This window comes from Varanus komodoensis, unplaced genomic scaffold (assembly GCF_004798865.1).
Source record: "Varanus komodoensis strain SLA01 unplaced genomic scaffold, ASM479886v1 scaffold2, whole genome shotgun sequence".
In the NCBI taxonomy this organism is placed as follows: domain Eukaryota; kingdom Metazoa; phylum Chordata; class Lepidosauria; order Squamata; family Varanidae; genus Varanus; species Varanus komodoensis.
The window spans coordinates 26,956,276-26,973,470 of NW_025335568.1; the positions used below are offsets into that span (position 1 = coordinate 26,956,276).

At 44.4% G+C, this 17,195-nt stretch overlaps 1 protein-coding gene across 1 annotated transcript in view; it reads right to left on the bottom strand.

Moving 5' to 3' along the window:
• Nucleotides 1-5,761, bottom strand: part of PRSS12 (serine protease 12) — a 55,745-nt gene extending 49,984 nt beyond the window's left edge. The window contains exon 1 of the mRNA XM_044428530.1: nt 5,347-5,761. Coding sequence (XP_044284465.1) covers nt 5,347-5,761 — 415 coding nt within the window. The remainder of the gene's footprint in view (nt 1-5,346) is intronic.
• Between the last annotated feature and the right edge of the window lie 11,434 nt (nt 5,762-17,195).

Sequence of the window (17,195 nt, forward strand, 5' to 3'; positions counted from 1 at the left end):
TTATGGGTTGTTCTTGTTATCCCTGTTACATCCACTCCTTTTTCCAGCTAGCACCCCAAAAAAATTCATGGAGTGGGGGAAGGAGGGGGTCTCCCTGCCTGTAATCTTCCTTTTCATACTGTATCTTTTCTTGCCTCAATTCAATTGAAGATCCTTTGCACATCCTTTGCTGGATCAGGTATCACAGGTGTGAAGTTGGGTGCATTCACATGCACAGTGTATGAATTGTGCTTATTCACACTGTATGGCTTGCCAAACAGATATTCCCGTGAATCCACATGCCCCTGAAAATAATAAGTGTAGACAAGAAGACCCAAGAGTAAGCACAGAGACCTTAGCTGGTATTAAGTAACTGGAAGAGGGGCATTGCTGTGCCCTTGGGGTGCAAATTTCCCTATCCCCAAACCTTTAAACTGAAGGCTTGCAGCCTTAAAGTTTATTTCTTATATTTATATTGTGTCTTTTTTCCTTTTTCAAGGAACTCAAGGCAGCTAATATAATTCTCCCTTCCTCTCAATCTTATCCTTAGAACAACAACCCTGTAAGTTAGGTTGGGCTGAGAATCTGTGACCTAGTAAGCCCCATGGCTGAGTGAAGACTGGAACCCAGATATCTTGATTCCCAGGCCCACATTCTTAACCACTACACCACACAGGCTCTGTTTAAATAGTCCAAAAGGCCAGAAAATTACTCAGCACTACTTCTTCCCACAGTGATCTTTCTAACAGCAAGGGGCATCCTTGCAGACAGTTTACATCAACCTCCTCAACCTGGTGTTCTCCAAATGTGCTGGACTACAACTACTAGCATCCTTAGCCATCATGGGATTAGCCAGGCTGGTTGTGGGGCACGATAGGAGCTGCAGTCCAGATTAGGGAAGGCTAGTTTACAGAGGGGCTTCTGGACTCAAAGGATGTCTGAGTCTTCTGGACTCAACTCACGCTCTTGGGCAGACCACCTGCCCTCTCTTAACCTGCTTCCCAATCCAATCAGTGAGGGTCAGGCGTGTGAACTGCCTTCATATACAGCTGGATTTAAGGGGCAGGCAATAGGAGGTGATTTGCACAAACTCTGAGTGATACCCTACACCAGCATGCAGAAACTCAACTCAACCAGCCCAGGCTTCTCTCTTCTAGGCTTTGCCTCCCATGTCATTCAACCTTGCTGAATTTAAGCAAGTCTGCTTCTGGTCACTGCTGGGGTGGGAGATCATTTGGAATCACTATAATGGAAAAGCACTAGCTATTACTGAGAAAATACATAATTACCTGCTTGAAAACAAGGGTGGGGAACAGAGGAAATACTGGTAGCAGTACAATGTGCACACAACAGCCATGAACGTTGCTGGAACAAGGCCCTCGTGAACTCGGGAGGTGAGACTGTGGATACGCCTTGACGATGGGCTTCAGCTGAAGCAGTCAGACAAGACTGAGATACTGCTGGTGGATGGTTCCCCTGACTGAGTGGTACGTGTTCAACCTGTTCTGGATGGGGCTGGATTCCACCAATAGGAGCTTGTCCATAGCTTGGGGTGTTCCTTGATCCTGTTTTGTCACTTGAGGCTCAGATGGCCTCAGAAGCACAGAGTGCCTACCAGCTCTGGCAGGTGTCCCAGCCATGCCCTTCTCTGGATAAGGATAGCCTGGTTTCAGTAATCGATGTTCTGGTAATCTCCCAGTTAGATAGCAGCAATGTATGGGGCTGCCCCTGAAGACTGTTCAGAAGCTGCTGCTTGGGCAAAATGTGGCAGCCAGATTAATAACTCCGACCAGAAAGTCCAATCAAATACCAATTCTGGCCAGCTATGGAATGCGCTCCCCAGAGAGGTCCACCTGGTGCTGTCATATGCTTTTCAGTGACAGGTCAAGACCTTGTTATTCACCCAATATTTTAATGTTTAATAAATTTTAATTATCTTTTATTTAAGTTGTGGGCTCTTTAGTTTTATTATTGTTTGGGGTATTTACGATATTTGTATTGTTGTATTTATTGAATCTGTTGTAAGCCACCCAGAGCTGCAGAGTGATTGGACGGGTTAGAAATATCCCAAATAAATAAATAAATAAAATTAGCTGCCTATATGCTTCAAAGCACAATTCAGGGTACTCATTTTAACCTATAACCTATGTGGCTTGGGACCACAATAACTGACAGATCACATCTCCCAGCCTCAATCTACCTGAGCTTTACAATCTGTAACTGGGGCTTTCCTCTGCCACTTCCAAGGGAGGTCCAGGAAGAGGTGGAACAGGTCCTTTTCAGTGGCGGCCCCAATTGTGAACTGGCCTTCCTGCTGAGATCTGCCTGGCATCAACATTATCATCTTTTCAACCTCAGGCCAAAACTACCCTCCATTCCCAGACATTTAATGGCATATGATGGGTTATGTTAGCTGTTTTAATTAGGACTAGTTTTGCTGAAAATGTTTCAGATGTTAAACTTTTTATATTTTTGTATACTGGGATTTTTGACTTGTTTTAAACATATATATTGGAATGTTTTACTGTGTTTTATTTTATTTGTATTTGTATTGAATCTTTTTGTGTTTTGATTAATTGTTCCGAACCACCCAGAAAGCTTCAGCTACTGGGCAGTACACAATGAAAATAAGTAAAATAAATACATTAAGAATTATTGCTTACTTCCCAATAAACATAGGTGAAGTTGGACTATAAAACAGAATATACAGCAACCAATGCACATTGTTGTTATTTCCCCAAGTGCCTAAACAGTATTCAACAGTAAACATACCATTTGGGGCACCTACAAATAATTTGCCAAGTCACATAATGTAGCAGCCAGAACCACCAATCAGCGCAGTCAATGTGCATAAGCCAACAAGTCAGCAAAAGCAGCACATGGGATACGCCAGCACCCTGTCCACAAACACCTGCATCCTCCCAATCCTGGGGCAAACAATTTGCATATATACATCAGTCAGCATGTTGTACGTACATCTGAAGTATCTGCAAGCTACCTTGAATGGGACATACCATTTACAATAAATAAATAATGCAGGTCACATACACAGACCTCATCACACAGCAGCAGGCAAAAGTATCCACCAATTTATTCACAAGACATTCAGAAAAAGATGGAGACAACACCAAATGGCTATTAGATGCACTGGGTTTAATGCATTCCAGTGGCAGTTCAGAAACGTAGGATATTCCTAAGGCATGCTGGGAATAACCAACATGTGATTTTCAGCTACTTTTTAATATGCTTTTACACTTAGGACAGAGCTAGGTCTAGGGTTATAGCTCAGTTGGTACAGCATCTGCTTTCCCAGGTTTGATCCCAAGCATCTCAAGGTAGGTCTGGAAAAATCTCTGCCTGACAGCCGCTGCCAGTCAGTGCCAACAGTACTGGACTAGATAGACCAAGGGTCTGACTTAAGTCTGAGGCAACTTCCTGCATTCCACTTAAACCACAACAGCAAATCCACACAGAGTGAGTGGTACACACAGTCTAACGTTTCCCCTGCCCCAAATCAACACACACCTTCGATAAAGGTAACAAACACCCAAACTACTGACTTCTTGCAGCAACTCAGGGGAGTCCTCCTTCATGGATGACCTAGAACTGGCACCTACCCAGGCGTTCGGCACAGCCCACCTGTTCTCACACCCTGAAGCTGCTGGGCTTTGCTTGACAGCCAGGCAGACCTCCCTGCACCATGTGATGCATTCATACCCTCCAGCATTTCACAGAGGAGAAAAGAGACACCCTTGTGGACTTCTAACCACTCTCACACATAGGACAACTTCCTGCTTGTTGCTGACGGCTCACATTCAGTTTCTGAACATTGTACACATTGGGTTTTATCCAGTGTTACCTGGATGAAGATTAGACCCAATAAATTGAATGAGACGTAGGTTAGTCACAATTAACTTAATTCCCACTCATTTTAATGGGTCTGCTCTACATAGGACTAACATTAAGCATTATCCTTCTAGTGCATGACAACCTGTAGTATAGTGGTTTTTTGAAGTGTTATGTTAATAAATCCTTATTTTATTCTTTTAAAGATTTGCACACACCCACACACAGTGCTTGGCTCTCTAGGCCAACCTGGGCATCCCCCCACCCTGTGGTTTTGGATTATGGCTTCTATCATCTTGAGCTATTGACCACACTGGCTGGGGATTATGGGGCTTGTACTCCAACACATAAGGAAGGCACCAGGTTGGATTGTGCCTTTCCCTTGGAGTAAACCTGAAGGGAGGAAGAGAGCCGAAGAATAAACATGCAAAGCATCACGTTGCACGCTTCTGGTGGAATGTTTTAGTTTCAGGTAGCCCCTGAAGCTGGTGCACTGCAGATGTTTTGTTGGACCATAATTCCCAGGACTCTTGACTGATGGCGCTGATGACCAAAACATCTGGAGGTGAGCAGGTTAAGGAAGTCTGGTTTACAGCCAAACCAGAGGTAATATTAAGTGCCACTTTACATTTAATAATGAGGTTTTAAAGACATTTAAACAGCATTAAAGAGCAGGGAAGAAGAGTAATGAATAAAGAGCTTTAGCAGTCACAGAGGAGCTGATGTCAACTTTTTCTTCCCTGCAGCAGTCCTCAGGAATATCCCTCTTTCCAAACCTTAATTTTTTTGAAGGAGGAGGAAATTTTGAGGGGAGTTCTCCAGCCAAGGCAAAAAAGCAGCTTCAAGGAGGGGCTTTCCTGTGCGCAGCAGCAAGAGAAGAAAAAGAACCATTCCGCCAGCACATCGCTGAAAGCCCATCACGATGAATTCTCCCAGTCACATTCTAAGAAGCCCAACAATCCTGCAGGTTAAGCGCCAGACGTATGGAAGGCGACGCTTCGCTGGCCCAGACAACCACGGCAGGTCCCGGACTGTGGGCCAGCCGCAACTCTCCAACGCAGCCGAGCGGGTAGCTCGCGTCAGCAGAGGCAGCGCGCTCGCCGGGGCGCCGAAGGGGAGTGGGCGCCCGCGAGCGCACACGTGCACGCACCGAGCAGACGACAAAATAGGAAAGGGGATTACCGGGGGCTTGCAACAGAACGTGAGGCCGTCTCTGACACGGGGGGGGGGGTGGATGGAGCGTCTGCTGGCTCCCTTCGGTCAGCGGACGCCCCAGCTCATCCGCCCCCCCACCCCGCTGTCCAGGGGCGCTTCTCCAATACATGTACAGGGGACTGAGGATCTTGGTTGCATCCGACCCCCGGACTAGCAGGCTTCCCCGTCCGCTGCTGCCCCTCTCTCTGCCCGAGGGGTCTTCTGGAAACAAATGCCTTCCCCCGTCCCCACTGACCCGGAGCCGTGCCGGGGACTTCACTGGCGCCGGCTCTTCGGGACCCCGCCGCCTGCCCGCCGGGCTCTCACCTTGCCTGCAGTCGCAGTAGCCCCAGTCCACCCTGCCGCGGCGGTTCCTGTAGAAGCACCAGGGCCTGCTCCTGCCGTCGGGGTTCCGGCAGAAGTTGCGCTGCGCTCGCAGCCCGCTGCCCCGCGGCGTCCGCTCCAGGAAAGCGGGCACGTCTGCCCAGGGCAGGCACTGCGCGCCGAACTCCGTCACGTTGACGAAGCGCCCGCCGCCCCGGGGGCAGCCGCCGCCACCGCCGCCGCCGGACGGCTGGTGCTGGAGCGGCGGCGGGGAGCGCGGCGCAGGGTGGGCGAAGGCGCCCCGCGGGGCGGAAGGGGGAGCAGCAGGGGCGCGACCCCCCGCGGCGCCGCCCGCTTCAGGCGGCGCCCCGCAAGCCAGCGCCGCTGCCAGCGCCAGGACGACGCGGGGGGATGCCATGGTGCCAGCCCCGCTCGCCGCGGTCCATCGCCCCGCGGCTCGGGCGCCCTGCCTGGGAGTGAGAGGCGGGGCCGCGGCGTCCCGCTAATCCTCCCCTCCGCCCCCGGCGGGGCCGCGCGGCGCTCGCAGCCTGCTCGGTCCGCCGCGGCGTCTCGACAGCAGCGCCGCGTCCGAGCGGGGAAGGCGCGCGGCTCCAGCCGCTTCCCTCCGGCGCGCCGTCCCACGCGCGTTTGCTCGCAGTCGGCGATCCAAAGTTCAGCGGGGGATTCTCCCGGGCAGCGCGCCTGCAGGGCTGCACGCACCCGGCTCCGCCCGGTGCAGGCGCTGCTTTCTTGCGCGGGAATCACCATGCGGAGCCTGGCTTAATTTTATTCGTACATTTATACCTCACCTGTTCTCCCAGTGGCAAGAACCCTAAGCATCTTAGATGCATGGTCCCCTCATCTCCGTCTTTTTTTCCCCACAGCGACACTGAAAGGTAGGTTAGGCTAAGATAGTCTGTGACTGGCCCAAGGGCACCCAAGAGAGGCTAAAACCCGGATTCCCGAGGCCAGCCAGGCACTATAACCATGCACAACAGTGGGTTGCAGTGGTTTCCACAGCTATGCCACTGGCAGAAATGCCACAGGTAAAGGGTTTCCTTCCAAGATCTCCACCACCATGCTGGAAAAGAGTGGCACAGCCCACTTTTATTTCTGCTTGTCTGGGTGTTGGCAACCCTGCCACCTTCTGGCCCAGGCCCCTTCCACTAAAGCCATGTGTGCTATGTATGGTGATATATATTAAGGAGCTGCTTGTAGTAGTTACTTAGGGAGAAGGGCAGGCACTTTGCACATGCGCCAAGATGCTGGGAGCTTTGCGGGGGGGTGGGTGCTTTTCTAGCTCTAACAGAAGCCAAAGCACAAAAAGCATTTATGTTGAGGACCAAGGAGAGTTTAGGGTGTGGGTCACGAGATGCTGAATGGGGAAGATCCTAACTCAAGAGTTAGTAGCACCTGCTTTGCATGTAGAATGTCCCCAAGTTCAGTCCCTTCCAGTCCTCAGGTAGATGAGGCAAGTAGAGAGAGGAGCACATCCATCTGAGAGACTTTTCCTGGTATGCATTTAGGAATGGGAGTGGGGGGCTTCTCACAGACATACTGCAAACAAAATAACATAAGCAGCACTTAGACAACATGGCATGGACTTCATTGCTGCCATTAGGTTGTATCCAACAGTCCGCTAACTGAAGACCCATTTACTTTAGTGGTCTGCTAAGAGTAAAACAACCATTTGTGTCACCCATTACTTGAAGAGCAATCTTAAGGTGCATCTCTGGCAAAGAAATGGATCTGCGCTCTCCGCTATTCTTACCCTCTGGCAGGAGTGGCAGGTCCCCATGAAAAAAGGCTTGAAAGGAAGAGTAGGGAAAGTTTAGAAGTTGTGCAGTGTCAGCAGAGGTAGATAGTTTCAGTGCTGACTTTCCAAGTGGCTGGCTTGTGCTGTAAGCGTTGCAGCCACTGAGCAGCGCATGACTGGTGCTCCATCACTGCCTCTTGTCCAGCTTTGGAACACTGGCGTTCTTTCATGTCCTTTGGACACAAAACATCCGCGGAGCCCATTGACCTCTATATAGCCAGTCCTCAGAGGATCTCCCTGACATTCTTCAGCTCATCTTCACCTCTGTCTCCTGACGGCTGCAGACCAGACAAAGCAACGGATGGGAAATCCACTGAAATCAACAGAACGTGCTGCTGTCCAATGCATTCCGAATCTTGGTGTTAAGATACTTGATCCATGCACAGTCAATTAACAAAGACCCATTGGAGTTAATCAGATTAAACCAGACAAAGCAGTTTCATGGTTTCTGCTTTGTTAGGTAATTCCACTCAGCACATATTAATTCCCATTCATACCTATGTCTTTCAGTCTCAAATTCGCTCCTTGTTTCCAATGGTCATTCTAAAGGCCTTCCTTGCTTTCTAGAACCAGGCAGCGGGGAGGGGGGTGTTATATAGCCATTCATTCCAGTCAATTGGTATGTTCTTCACATACTAAGATTCTTGCTTCAGACACCACAATGTTTGAAGGTGCCTGAGGGTGGATTGAGGGTTTAGGGTGTGCTGATTTTTGTTAACTATATCTCGGATTCATTAAATATAACCTTTTAAATTGTGTTACAAAAATAGGCGCCATATTAAATTTCCCACAACAGTTTTCTATTCTTTTGTATGGAGTGGCTTCGATCCAAATAAATTTACCATGAAAAAAAAAATTCTATTAACATGCCTCATAGCTTTCAATAGGATCCATGATCCTGTGCATGTTTGCTCAGAAGTCCCCTGTGTTCAGTGCAGCTTACACCCAGGTAAGTATACACAGCATTGGGCCTTAGGGCACAAGCCTAAGCATGTTAATTTAAAAATGATTACCATTTCATTTAATGGGGAATAATCCCTGGTAAAAGTATATTAGACTGAAACTGTATTTATCACTAATGTCAGCTGGATGGGACCAGTAATTGCAAATTATGAGTATGAATATATGGATTGCTTCTCTTTTTTCTTAGTCTGTCCTTGCTTGTTCTCTACCTATTCAACCTCTGTAATTTCAGATAAACATTACAGATTTTATGCATGTATTTATCTTTTTTATGCCATTCTTCATCTTACGAGATTTCAGGGCAGTGTGCAATCAATGAAAACAGTGCGATAAAAACAAGAGCAGCAGGTAAAACTTTAATGCAGATTTGTACATCAATTTATATCACGTTACATGCCTCAGTAGATAAAAAGCTTTCCAGCAGGTGCCCAAATGAGAAGCTTCTTTCTGGAGAGCATTCCATAACTGGGGTGTCACTACCAATAATTCCCCCTCTTTTGTTGCCCATTCTCTCTTCTCCGTTCTAAGAGGTAAAGGACCTTGGTAGTAGGTCTTAAAAGTACAGAGGGTTGAATATGTGAGTATTAAAGTATTTGGGCCATTTAGGTATTAGCCCCTTGGTTGAGCCTGCAAGTGAACAGGTAGGCAGTGGCATTATGCAAAGTGGCAAATATAGATAAATGGGGCTGTGCCAGTCATAATTCTGAAAGCCATACTCTGTATTAATTGAAGTTTTTGAACTGACTTCAAGGGCAGCCCCACATGTAACACAATGCAAGAATTCAACCAAACATGAATCTCCATGGCCAGAAGTGGTCACAAATGGTGAAATAGCCCTTGCTGATAAAAGGAGTCTTACTGAAAAAGGATCCCCCAAGCAGTGAACCTGAAACACCATCCAAAATAAAAATTCATAGATTTAGAAGTAGAGTTGGAAGGGAGCTGTATGGCCATCAAGTCCAACCCTCTGCTCAATGCAAGTTAAAGCATCCCTGACAGATGGCTGGCCAACTGCCTCTTGAATGCCTCCAGTATTCAAGTAAAGCTCACAACTTCCCCAGGTAATTGTTTCATTGCCATGCTGTTCTAGCCATCAGAAAGTTTTTGTGATGTCTAGCCAGAATTTACCTTCCTGTAACTTGAACCCATTGTTCTGCATCCTGTACTCTGGCATGATTGAGAAAAGATCCTGGCCTTCCATCTGTTTGACAGCCTTTCAAGTATTAGAAAAGGACTATTCGGTCTCCCCTCAGTTTTCTCTTTTCCAGGCTAAACATGCCCAGTTCTTTCAATCTCTCCTCATAGGGTGCTCTTTCCCTGATTAGCCCTGTCCCTCTCCTCTGAACCATGTCCAACTGGTCTACATCCTGCTTGAAGTCTGTGTGCCCAGAACTAGACACAAAATGCAAGATGGGGCCTCACTAGTGTTGAATAGAGGGGAACCAGAATCTCACATACCACATACTGAGCATCGTCTCCCCAGTCATGAGAATCATCTACCTACAATGTGGTAGCTACTGCATCAGGATTGCTTGTCAGGATTCATCAGTTTATAGATGATCATCCAGCCAGTTACCGAATCCAGACTTCCAGATCAGCAGTTCCATAGCTTCTTTTCAGGTGACAAAGAAGCTTAGTGTTACCAGTGCTTTGGTGCCATAGACCTAAATCCATATTCATCAAGCACTGTATATAAACAAAGTATCTTGTGGCACTAAGAAGCACACGACTGCAGGGATTTGCACCCAATGGCCTTCTTGGCTCCTTCCAACTCTACTATTCTTATTCTATGTCAAGGGAAGAAACAGAAATCCTGCAGCACTGTTGTTGGAATAAACCCTGTAGGGAGTAGTAGGATCACTGTTATCACCTTACGTCCAGCTCCAAACAACAGAGCCATCCCATGACCGAGTATATAAAAAGAACAGAGCGAGTCAAGAGAGCTAAATTTCCACAGTCTCTCTCCCAATGGAAGTCACCCATCAGTTTGTTTCAGTGCCAATGTCAGGTATTGAAGTAGGCCTAGAGATACCCATGTCCTCCAAGATTGCCTAGAACTAGGCAGCCACCACTTGCTTGTGGGCCCTGCTCCTGCTGAGTAGTGAGAAAGCCCCACGGGACTTAGTGGTACTTCTAGTGTAATAGGCAGAGAAATGTTATTACGGATATGTAGAGGGAAATGGGAAGATTAATGTCAGAGCAACTGCCATATCTAAAGACTTGTGGACTCCTGGGGAAAGGACAGGAGAGTTTGCCCTCTCCCATTGACTCCAATGGAAGGGAAATGACTGCACCAGCCCCATGGTAGCATAGTTTGGGGTCTCTTGGGAAGGGGTGGGTGGGTTTAGATCTTTTGGATCCTCAACCACTTTGATATGTTCATAGCATTCCTTCTTGGGTCCACCTTGCCAGCAGGACATCTGTGCCAGCTTTCTGCAGGCATCATGGAGAAAGTAGTAGCATGAGTGCCATCCTGCTTGCAATATTTGCTGGGAGAGCAGCACTTAAGCTACTTCCTCTTAGCCAGCTGAATGCAGGATTGCACCCTAAGTGAATGAATGAAAATAACATGATCTTAACGTTAGCAAAAGCAGGTATTAAAAACTTGCTGGTAAACTGTTTATTTGCCAACATTTTTAGAAACTTTTATTCAACATGGGCTGGCAGGATTGCTTTGCACAGATTCCAAATTTTAACACACCAGGATTCCTATGATAAAGTGGAACAAACGCTCTTTAGCCCAAGGACTCAATTCCATTTCAAAACCAAGGAAGCCACCAAATAATTGGAAGATGGGTGAATAGGGGATGGACCAGGACAGAGAACCAGATTTGAGGTCTGGGATGGAGGTTCCACATTCCCTGATCTAGTGTGCATTGTTACTTTAGAATTAAAATGTTCATTTGGCATAAAAGAAAGAAAAATGGTTCACTGCATTACTGAGATGTGAAAATAACAGCAAGCTGAAAGAATGGAAAAGATTATTTAAAGGTTTTATTATGCATGAAAACACATTGACAATTATTTCTTTCTTCTCATGTAAGAGAGTTTCAGAGAAGCCAAATAATAGACACATTTAAAAAAAAAAATCTGTTGAAGAAATATGCTAATTATGTTTTTGGGCAGCATTCCAAAACTGAAAGTATATAATTTGTGTTCAGTGGGGGTTTGCAACAATTCATGAAGACAAATACTTGCTTGCCTTTAAGTAAAAGACAAAGACATTTTATCACTGAGAACGTATTTGAGTAGTACTGAAAGGTTTGGCTCCCACCCACAGATGTCAACAGAAATTCTTGTCCATGGCAAACCTTCAGAATACTCCCTAGTGCAAGAAGACATCCTGAGTCTTAGAAGAAATGGTTGGTGCAACAGAAGAGCACACTTACATTATACCCCTTCAGTCCATCGATGGCACACATTTACACAGGCATGCAGAGATGTGTTGGGCTCAACTCCATGACATCCTAAGTATTGCTAGGCAACAGGCTTCTTTGGGTTGCCCTTCAGCTCACCTTACAGCACCATGCTCATGCCTCCAGGATACAGTGTTCCCAAAAGCCCTGGCTGCCTGGTGTCAGAGTAGGTGGATCCACCCGTCCCCTGCTGCCAACATTCCCTGTATGGATTCCAGCTTCTGCAAGCCTCTTGTGTGTTAGAGCAGTGGTTTTCAACCACTGGTCCACGGACCAGAGTCAGTCCATGGAAGATTTCCTGCAAGGGCATGGGAGGGAGGAGGCACATTCCGCTTGTTGGCTGTGCTCCACTACCTCTTCCTCAGTTGGTATTGTGTTCACAGGGGGTGCACTGGTGCCACCGGGGGGGGCAGGTGGGGGACAGATGGCTCGGTGGGAGCTGGCTGGCAGCAATGCTGCACCAAGTTCGATATTTCGTTCTTTTGCTGGCATTTTTTGTTGCTTAGTTTCTGATTGTTTTGCAGAATTTTCATTTTGGGGGTATTGTGCTTGGAAACTAATATACAGAATACTGGTGCTTTTTGTTTCTGTCTCTGTGGTCCCCTAGGTGGTTTTTCTGTTTTCACTGGTCCCCAGCTGTGAAAAGCTTGAAAACCACTGTGTTAGAGGCATTGCAACAGGATAGATACAACCCAGGTTTGGCCTATGTGGTTGCATATCTTCCAGGTCTTTATTGCACATGGCTGTCATTGTTGTCATGATTTTTTATGAGGGGGTTATGATACTGCTTCCAGGGTTGCTGTGAACACAGTCATCATTTTATGTTCTGTTTCTACTTGCCGGTTGTGTGGCTTTACCCTCCACTATCAGAGGAGCACTCACTGAATACAGCAGCTGTTCAGCTGTGTACCCCAAACCCAGGAATTATCTGTATATGTAGGACTGCTATGGCAGTATACTTTCAAGTTCTTTATTTTTTGTATGTAAAGGTAATTGTGTGGCAAGCCAATTAATGGAATTTTGCCAATGAATAATCTTTATATTATTCATTTATAATATAAGTCTTTATATTAAAGCTCCAATCCTTTAAAAAAAGTCCATTCCATCATTTCTGTGCTTCTACAGCTACAAACCATAGCATTGTTCTTGAACTGGAAATCAGAATGTTTTAACCTATGATTAACCCCCATTTCACCACACCCACCAAATCATTCACACTTTGACTGATCAAAGTAGAGGCTTCAGCAGTTTTAAAAGTTCTTGTAGCTCCACAGGCTAGAACTGGTGAAAATGCTGTACCAACTGTTATGCACTTCAGTACTGTGGATACCTCGATCCACTCTATTAAGTGGATAAAAGTTGAAAAAGAAATATGATTGCAAATTTATCTTCCTGTAAAAGCTCAGTTGAATGAATAAAAACTAAATTGTTGCATTCAAAATGGCATTGAAACCATGCTTAGCTCTGCATACAAATCACACAAGTTACAAAAACAGGCAAAGTAGAGCACATGTCAAAATCGTTCCTCGGGTAAGAATCAAACTTAATGATTGCCTGGCCTGGCCATGTTCTAACTTTACATGGAGTAACAATCAGCAATTTAAAAAAATATATCCTAGGTTATTGTGAATGAGTCAGAATGCTAGGCACTGAGGTTCAAGTGCTCACATTTGGCTCCCACTACCAGAAGGAGTGGCTAAACAACCCAGGGCTCTTTCATCCCTGGTTTGTTTATCATGACACCTGAAGCCAGAATTCTGGCTTGTCACTCATTCAGCAAGCCAGAATGGGACAAGCCTAAGTCTGATCGGGAAACAAAGTGGAAGCATTCAAGTCACAGTCACTAGGCAACTGGCTCAATAAAAACAAACCAAAACAAAAAACCCCTCTGGATTGTTTGAATGAGGCCACCATTTTATCTATTTATTTAAATTTATTTTATTTAAAACATTTTTATGCCGCCCCCATCGCAACGAAGCCTCGGGGCGGCTCACAACAGAAACAAAATACATAAATAACAATATAACAATAAAAAAATTATTTAAAACCCCCTAGTGCATCTCGGCTAAAAATTTAAAATCCTATAAATACAAATAATTTAACAATTAAAATAAGTTTTAAATAAAAAGGTCTTAGCCTGGCACCGAAAAACAAATAACGACGGTGCCAGGCGGACCTCTCTAGGGAGCGCATTCCATAGGTGGGGTGCCACCGCAGAGAAAGCCCTCCTCTGGGTACTCACCCTCCTAATATCATTCACAGAGGGTTCCCGAAGAAGGGCATCCATTGCTGATCTCAAGGGGCGGGAGGGCATATATGGACGCAAGCGTTCCTTTAGATATCCAGGTCCCAAGCCATTTAGGGCTTTATAGGTCATAACCAACACCTTGAATTGGGCCCGGACTTCAATCGGGAGCCAGTGGAGCTGATGGAAAACTGGGGTTATATGAGAACAATACCCAGTCCCCGTCAGCAACCTGGCAGCTCTATTCTGCAGCAACTGAAGTATCCGGACCATCTTCAAGGGTAGCCCCATGTAGAGCACGTTACAGAAATCTAATCAGGAAATTTATCTACCTAGTCTTTGTAAATGGAGGCATCCAGGACTGAACTTGAGATCATCTACATTAGTGGTGAACAATGTGTTGGGCTGCAATAACAAGATGCTGTTGGACTGTGATCCCATCGTGGCTCCCATGGACAATGTTGGCCGAGGGCTCTTGGGAACTACAGTCCAACATCACGGGACCAAAAGATGCCCATTGATATTCTTCATGCAAAGCATGGAATCTATCACTGAGCTATGGAATCTCTCCTCTGTATGGAATATGGGAATTTTCTATATATTCAATGCAGAGTCATCAGACTACAAGGCTCTGAAGGGGGAGTAAAGGGATAGTTTGTTAAAAAGGTTAAATACTTGAGAATCTATCTTACAGCTAAATGTACCACTTTGAAAGAAGATAATTACAATAAATTATTGAAGAATATTAAAGGTGATCCAGAAAAATGGGCTAATTTACAATTGTCTTTGATGGGAAGAATAGCACTTGTTAAAATGAATATACTACCAAAACTTTTGTTTTTGCTCCAAATGATTCCCATAAAAATTGATAAAAAATTCTTTGATGATTTAAACTTTCAAATTTCGAGAGTTATTTGGAGAAAAAAGAAACCAAGGATTAAATTAAAAATGCTTCAAGAAACCAAAAAGAACGGGGGTTTTGGTTTTCCTGATTGGAAGTTGTACTATCAAGCGTCTATTTTAACTTGGTTAAAAGAATGGATAACCTTGCGAAACAAGAGAATTTTGTATCTTGAGGGTCATGATTTGCAAATGGGTTGGCATGCCTATATGTGGTACGAGAAGGTTAAGTCACATGGGACTTTTTTAAGTCACTTTATTAGAAGATCATTAATGTCAGTGTGGGAAAAGTTAAAGTCAAAATTGTATAATAAACTACCAAGATGGCCTTCACCTATGGAAGCTTTTGTGTATCCAAATGTATTGAACTTTGAAGGGATCATAAGATATGACTATATTTTGGATAAGGATGGAGGCCTGAAACTAGATCAAGAAATACAAGAACAGGGACTTAATATCTCTTGGTGGTACAAGGAGCAGATGGAATCAAGATATGCTAAAGACTGTAAAATATGGGGGGTTTATAAAGATTTAACAGCGTTTGATCAAGTGATGCTGAAAACAGATGAGAAAATGATTAAAAGAGTATACGAGTTCTTATTTGACAGGAAAATGGAAGGGGAACAGGTTAAGGAAACTATGATAACATGGGCACAAAATTTTGGATATAATATTGAATTAGAAAAGTGGCAAAAGCTATGGGAGAGAAATATTAAGGTAACATTAGCAACTTCGTATAAAGAAAATTTATATCAAATGTTCTATAAATGGTATTTGTCAACAGGTCGATTAGCTAAGATGTTTCCAAATATGTCAAATGGATGTTGGAAATGTAAACATAAAGAGGGTACTTTTTACCATATGTGGTGGACCTGTGAAAATGCGAAGAAGTATTGGATTAAAATACATAAATGGCTTGAGGAAATGCTACAAAAACCCTTAGCTTTTAAACCTGAAATTTTCTTGTTAGGCATCATACCGGAAGATATTAGCAAACAGGAAATTAATTTGATGTTACATCTAATCACAGCGGCGAGGATTGTGCTTGCTCAATACTGGAAGAGTGAGGAATTACCCACTGATGAACTGATTTAAAAAAAAAATTCTGGACTGTGCAGAAATGGACAGATTGACTCTATCACTGAAGGAGAAAGAAGATACTGACTTCTATCAAACTTGAGACCTTTTTTATGATTGGCTGGAAAAATGGGACTTGGCTTAAAGATTTTTTAAATTTTTATAAATCGATTTGAATATGACTATAGAATGTTAAAAAGATATGTAGTAGGGGGCTGACCCAGTACGTCCGATGTATTTAATGATTGATGTTTTTTAGTTTTAGTTTAAAACCTTAATAAAATCTTTATAAAAAATAAAATAAAGGGATAGTGAGTGACTAAGTCACCCTGGGCTGGTCTCAGCAGGAAGAACTATAAGGTATTTGCAATAACGTTGAGATTTTGCCTGGACAATAATAGTCTTTCAAAACATCGTTTCTAACTTTCATGGCCTACCATCCATTCTGACACAAATGTAGGTATGCAAAAAGAAATAATTCAGATTGGCACAACCACCTTTAGTTCAAACGGTTTGTGCTACTTCATAATTTTACCAATAAGGGTCTCCTCCTAATTGCTACAAGATATAAATGAAAACTCATTAAACAAACTGCACAGAGATATAGCCAGATCATTTCCCCTGTTTTTTCTGTCTCTTGCGCTCTCTAATGAACTATCAGCTCCTTGTTAGCAACAGTGATACCAAGTTATTTCTGTTATTTCCTGTTGGATTTTTAAGGCATCTTTTAAGAAACCTAATAGCAATTCAGATGCAACATGTAAAAAGGATTAAGTATCTGCCAAGGCAGCAGCTCAGAGGGCTGTAAAAATTAATTTAGCAGTAATCTACAGCTTGATATATGAAATGGCTTCTTGGGTATTCTATTAACCATAATTTTGTCAAGTTTCTGTATTACTGAGGTCAAGAAAACCTGCACACTGGTTCTGAAATATGGATTTAACATAAGAACATATTAAGGCACATCTGTTTGAACTGCAGAATCCTTGCCAGTGAGATATAACATGGTAACTCACTATAAACCTGCAGCAGGGAAGTAAAATAATATATAGTAGTAAGTAGTAATCAAGAGTAATTTAGAAAATATTTCTATTCTGGCACACAGGACAGCCATTAATAAAAGTGTGTCTCAGACACTGAATGATGAAAAGAACTAATTTTGTTCAGTGTTGTATATTATAGACACTGTTAGCTCAAGTAATGATCTTGCTATTACCTAGAGCAGGTGGGAAACTTCAGGCTGGGGGAACCAAATTGGGTCTCCCTGGATCCCATCCTGGTTTTCTGGGGTTCTCCAAATGGCCTGTCTTCCCAGACCCTTGTACTCCCTATGCAAACAGTTTAATTATCTCTCCTAAGACTAGATTACTGGCAGTAGAAGCTTTTGCCTGCAGTTCTCAAAAGCCTCTCTCAAACAGAATTTGTCCTTCAGGCT